Source organism: Ciona intestinalis, unplaced genomic scaffold, assembly GCF_000224145.3.
Source record: "Ciona intestinalis unplaced genomic scaffold, KH HT001229.1, whole genome shotgun sequence".
Lineage (NCBI taxonomy): Eukaryota > Metazoa > Chordata > Ascidiacea > Phlebobranchia > Cionidae > Ciona > Ciona intestinalis.
This window is the reverse complement of record NW_004191550.1, coordinates 1-5,848: the sequence shown is the minus strand read 5'-3', so window position 1 is coordinate 5,848 and position 5,848 is coordinate 1. Positions and strand designations below refer to the sequence as shown.

At 37.1% G+C, this 5,848-nt stretch overlaps 1 protein-coding gene and 1 long non-coding RNA gene across 4 annotated transcripts; one reads left to right on the top strand and one right to left on the bottom strand.

The window, feature by feature from the left end:
• Window positions 1-90: 90 nt before the first annotated feature.
• On the bottom strand, window positions 91-3,233 carry LOC113475729 (ankyrin repeat and LEM domain-containing protein 2-like). The gene is made up of 6 exons (XM_026840377.1): window positions 3,016-3,233; window positions 2,552-2,609; window positions 2,153-2,212; window positions 1,703-1,823; window positions 1,168-1,374; window positions 91-331 (listed from the first exon to the last, which is right to left on the bottom strand). Exons 1-6 carry the CDS (start codon window positions 3,223-3,225, stop codon window positions 91-93), a joined length of 897 nt encoding a protein of 298 aa, XP_026696178.1. The 5' UTR covers window positions 3,226-3,233.
• A 1,642-nt stretch (window positions 3,234-4,875) lies between these two features.
• On the top strand, window positions 4,876-5,638 carry LOC104266768. 3 transcript variants are annotated; one of them, XR_717708.3, is made up of 3 exons: window positions 4,876-4,975; window positions 5,446-5,552; window positions 5,624-5,638. It is a non-coding gene; the product is annotated as an uncharacterized LOC104266768 (long non-coding RNA). The 3 variants fall into 3 exon arrangements; XR_003397503.1 differs by lacking the exon at window positions 4,876-4,975 and adding an exon at window positions 5,093-5,117; XR_003397502.1 differs by lacking the exon at window positions 4,876-4,975 and adding an exon at window positions 5,363-5,386.
• The last annotated feature ends 210 nt before the right edge of the window (window positions 5,639-5,848 follow it).

The following is a 5,848-nucleotide window of genomic DNA, read 5'->3' as shown; positions in this document are numbered from 1 at the left end:
GTTTATAATTTTATTCAAACTCATTCATAAATTGTTGCTAATTGGTTCAATTTTTAAAGTACACAAGTGTGTTAATATATACTACAATCGTCAAACATACTTATCGACAAACCCAAACTTGCAAGCCATATGTAGTGGAGTCTCATAGAATCCTTTCTCGGGAGTGTTAAAATACAAATCCAATATATGATGAAGCCTTGATGTATTTTCATGAGGTGAGGATATGTTGGTGTACATCTTTTTTTGGAAGTCAGGGTCGGAAAGTGTGGAAATAATTTGTTTCACCATTTCTGGTTGATTGGATCTCGCAGCAATGTGAAGTGGATTGTATCTGAGGTGTAAAAGATATTGGCATGGCAACCTATGTGTTTTGATTCTATTCTATATGGGTGAGGTCCTACAGTGAGGCATGCCATGGGACCTGGGGTTTAGACCAGAGTTGGTCCATTACCCCAACATTGTATATGCACATTCTATTCTATATGGGTGAGGTCCTACAGTGAGACATGCCATGGGACCTGGGGTTTAAACCAGAGTTGGCCCGTTACCCCAACATTGTAAAGGCACATTCTATTCTATATGGGTGAGGTCCTACAGTGAGACATGCCATGGGACCTGGGGTTTAAACCAGAGTTGGCCCGTTACCCCAACATTGTAAAGGCACATTCTATTCTATATGAGTGAGGTCCTACAGTGAGGCACGCCATTGAACCTGTGATTTGTATAGAGTTTAGTCATTACGCCTTTGGGAAGCATTATATAAACACACTCTTTAGCCAACAGGTCTTTGAAATGCATATACAATATGGTTATTCTGCAAAACGATGAGACAGGAAACAATCTTATGCACAGCTGCTTGTACTGTAATGTTCCTAGTAGGGTGATTGCACAACAATATGTCTGCTCAACAACGCTTTGTTTGTTCAGATGCGAGCTTCACTGTAGTATATAGTAGGGTGGGGAAAGATGGGACACCTTTTTATTCTATTTTCTTGTCCCATTTGGTAGAAAACAAAGAACATTCAAAGATTTATACAACCGTATCCTTAAGACTCCCATAGATCGTGGGTAATTGTTTAAAACGCAGTCAGGATATTTGGGTACTATGTGTATAGCTATAGTGCATACCACTTAAATATAATATATGAAGCATAACAATTCCCATACCTTGTGTTTGGCTTGAGCAATACTGGCCCATCACCAGAGTTGATCAAATACCTCGGGTTGTTTAGAACGAGTTCATCAAACTTATTTAAATCGTTCGACTCGATTGCTTTCAATAGTTTGTTGAGTTCCACTTGTTTGAGGGATTTGAAACTGTTTGGTTTTTCATAAGATATTTCATCATTGTGGGGTTGGGTGGTTAGTAAGTGCCTGTGGATGGTTTGAAGTTGTGTTTATTCTATATGGGTGAGGTTGTATGATGAGACATGGAGACTTGGGACTTAGGCCAGTGTTGGTTCATTACCCCAACATTGCATATGCACATTCTATACTATATGGGTGAGGTTCTACAGTGAGGCATGTCATGGGAACTGGGATTTAGGCCAGAGTTGGCCCATTACCCCAACATTGTATATGCACATTCTATACTATATGGGTGAGGTTCTACAGTGAGGCATGTCATGGGACCTGGAATTTAGACCAGAGTTGGCTCATTACTGTATTTTCTAATCAATGAAAATATAATAAATTTTCTCACCCATTTAATTTTTCATATTCTTGAGCTTTTTGTTTGTTTTCAAACTTCATAAGCCGGCCATTTTTATTTTTCGATAAAAATTTTAAAGCACTTATTTGGTCACAGAATATTTCCATTTTCCCTGCATAGGAACAACAAATTAAGTTCCACAGCTAAAAATTCTACTGCAAGGAAGTAAATTAGGTCTAGAAACAACAAATTAAGTTCTACTGCCGAGTGCTGACAGAAAAAAAAGTTACAGAAAACAGAAATTCGTCTACGATAAAAAATTTGAAAAAAAACATTAAATTTTTGAACCAATAATTTAACTGCCATATGACAAGACAATTTCTAACATTAATGAACTTTTCTGCTCTTAAAATTTGCTTCAAAAATGGTTTAATCACTTGAATGGAATTAAAAAGTTTGAAAATCACTTTTACATGGCTTAGAATGATAAGATTAACTCACTGTCACGTGATTCTTCATTAGATTGGAAAACAACAAACACTGGCGACGATGGATCTGCTTCTGTTTTAATATTGGGTTAGTCAATATGAGAATTTATAATGTTAAATGTTAAATACATTTTAGGGGTAATGGGCCGTATAGGTTATAGACCAACTATGTACTTAACCCCAGGTTATCTGCTCTACATTACTACTCTAATGGGCTAACTCTAAAACCTAGGCCCTATGCCTTGCCTCGCTGTAGGACTATACTCATAATATGTATTATAAAAATAAAAATAATTTTAACAATGTAATTATAAATACCCGAGTATTAAGCAGCCTACTCTACATAAATGATTGGAAAAATAACCCTGTTAAGGTTTTAAATACAACATTACATAACTAGCACTTTACTTACCAATGTTACCATTATCTGCTACACAAGTAATTTCATCATTAACTAGGTTGGGAGTGTCCTGTAACATATGTAATACAATAGATTAAATGTTGTAGCATTAACATGACTTTCTATTCTGTATGGGTGAGGTCCGTGGGGACCTGGGATTTGGGCCAGACTTGGTCCATTACCCCAAATCAACATGACTTTGCTATATGTCTTACTAGTTTTATAAACTAAGTTGGAAGTATTAACATGTTAATTGCAGGATATTATTAATATTGAATAGAACGTTTTTATGCAAGCAGTAAATAAATAGAGTGGTCAATTGGTATTTTAAACAAAAGTAAACAGATTAAAAAATGAATAATTGGGCAACATTAGTGTTAGCAGTCACTAATAGGTTGTACAAACTAAGACATAACACACTCAAGTATTTATAAACAAAACAAGAAGGTTTTAGTATGCAGAATTTGTTTAAATACCTTAGTAGCACACCCGGTGTCTTGGAATAAAGATCTTCGTTTGTTTGCGAGTTGTTTATGATATATTTTCCTTGTGGAAGGGGTTAATGGTGCAAGTGGTATACCTGCCTCTTGTAGTTTATTACGGAGTTCCTCATCAGACAGTTGGATTATATCAGCAGGTACACTACACATTATGGGCCTACTGTATAGGTTCTGTATATATTTCATAGTTAAATTATTCTATATAGGTACATGTCTGCTTATCCACACACTGCAATAGCTTCAGCAACTTGATTGTGGCTTGTGGGCATGGGAGTGGCAACCATGAATAAGTCACTCAAGTTCCCACCCACGAGAATATAAATGACAAAACCAACCAAAAGTCATGTCTGCTTATCCACACACTGCAATAGCTTCAGCAACTCGACTGTGAGCATGGGAGTGGCAACCATGAATAAGTCACTCAAGTTCCCACCCACGAAGATATAAATGACCAAACCAACCAAAAGTCATGTCTGCTTATCCACACACTGCAATAGCTTCAGCAACTCGACTGTGGCATGGGAGTGGCAACCATGAATAAGTCACTCAAGTTCCCACCCACGAGAATATAAATGACCAAACCAACCAAAAGTCATGTCTGCTTATCCACACACTGCAATAGCTTCAGCAACTCGACTGTGAGCATGGGAGTGGCAACCATGAATAAGTCACTCAAGTTCCCACCCACGAAGATATAAATGACCAAACCAACCAAAAGTCATGTCTGCTTATCCACACACTGCAATAGCTTCAGCAACTCGACTGTGAGCATGGGAGTGGCAACCATGAATAAGTCACTCAAGTTCCCACCCACGAAGATATAAATGACCAAACCAACCAAAAGTCATGTCTGCTTATCCACACACTGCAATAGCTTCAGCAACTCGACTGTGAGCATGGGAGTGGCAACCATGGATAAGTCACTCAAGTTCCCACCCACGAGGATATAAATGACCAAACCAACCAAAAGTCATGTCTGCTTATCCACACACTGCAATAGCTTCAGCAACTCGACTGTTGGCATGGGAGTAGCAACCATGGATAAGTGAATAAGTCATGGATAATTCACCGTAAATAATAGACATTACGTACACCAAGTTCACTTCATGGGCGCGAATTTTAAATGATTTCGGGAAAATAAATTTCTCAAACTTGTCCAAAACAGCGACACCTATTAGCTGAAATATCTTTGGTCAATAGTGGGGAGTAAATGTGACTTTGTGACTTCATATATACCTAAACATATGTTTAGTAATCTATGGTTAATTGGTGCAATGATTCTTTTTTTAACAAGACATAACATTAACACGAAATACACTTTCTTGTTTGTCTACAACGCGGTATATTATATGCCTGCGACGTGGCAAAGGAGTTAGCGCGCCTGCCTCCAACCCACTGACGAGACAACGTGATCAAGGCCGCCACTGCTACCGTTGTGGGCTAATGTGTCCTTGGGCAAGACACTTACCGTCAATTGCTCCAATCCAGGCGTCACTGGCATAAAAACATTTAAATAATTATACCTACAATGTAGCCTTCAAAGTTACATATATACGTATGAGAACTGGTAAAGGTTTACGAAACAGAGTTGTCGGCCACGAGCGAATAAAGCAAGTTAGATTCATTCATGCATTCATATGGGCAACCTAAAAGTAACCACTGGGTTGGAGCAAAAGTATTAGTTTCGTTAGAGTAATGTTTAGCAATTTAGTTGGAGTGATGTTCAGCCACGCAGCCATTTTACGCTTAAGCTGCAATATGGTTATTCTGTAAAACGATAATGCAGGAAACAATATAAACAGTTCTACTTATGCCCATTTCGTTCCTAGAAAAAACATTAATCTGTTTTGCATTTTCTATCTACCGTTTTCCTTTGGTGCCTTTATTATGCAATGAGAATCAGAACTATTCTTTACATTCGTGAAAGAAAACGACGGTAAGAGGTGTTTTGTATGTAGCAATGTATCTATTGTACTACGGGGTAAGACGGGATACGGTTAACACCGAAATCCCACATTTCCCAATCGTGTTATTTTAAATTAACAACACTTTAACCAGGATTATGTGATTGTGTAAAGGTATGTTTGTTTATTACCGAATGGGACGATAAAAGATAATGTCTCATCTTTCCCACCTTATGATATATTCTAACTTTGCATATGGGTAATATTGTAAATAACCGTGTAATTAATTGTAGCAAGTGTTGTAATTATAAAATAACTTCGTCTAACTTGACGAGTATCACAAATATAACCTTTTTCTTAACTTATTTACCCGGTCATTCAATTCCTTATTCCAGAAAAAACAGTGAGAAAAAGACATGGGGTGTTTTAATTAAACTTTAGTGGTGTGTATAGAGTATACGTACTATTTTACTTAGATTATTTAGCCCGTGTTTTATCACAGAAAATGAACAAAGCTTTACTTATCGTGTTGGTGTTTGGTCTTCTGTTGTGTGCGCACACTGCAGAGGGTTGGCGACGAAGAAGAAGAAGCGGCGATTCCGCTAGAATGTAAGTTTTATTAAATAAATAGCGTGACTGCTAAACCCATGATATCTAATATATACACTTACTTTTTACAGGCCAATCGCAGCAGAGAAAAGCGACATTATGGGTGCGTTATATATATAACTATTAATTGCAATAATATTCAAGTATATCTACAAGTAGGAACACTTTTAAGTTTGATTTAGAGTATATTTTTGTATTTACAAAGAACATTCAAGGAATTATAAAACCATATATTCTCACGACTCTCATATTATTCCGTTGGAAATTGTTTGGATATAACGAGCTAAACGTGTCTA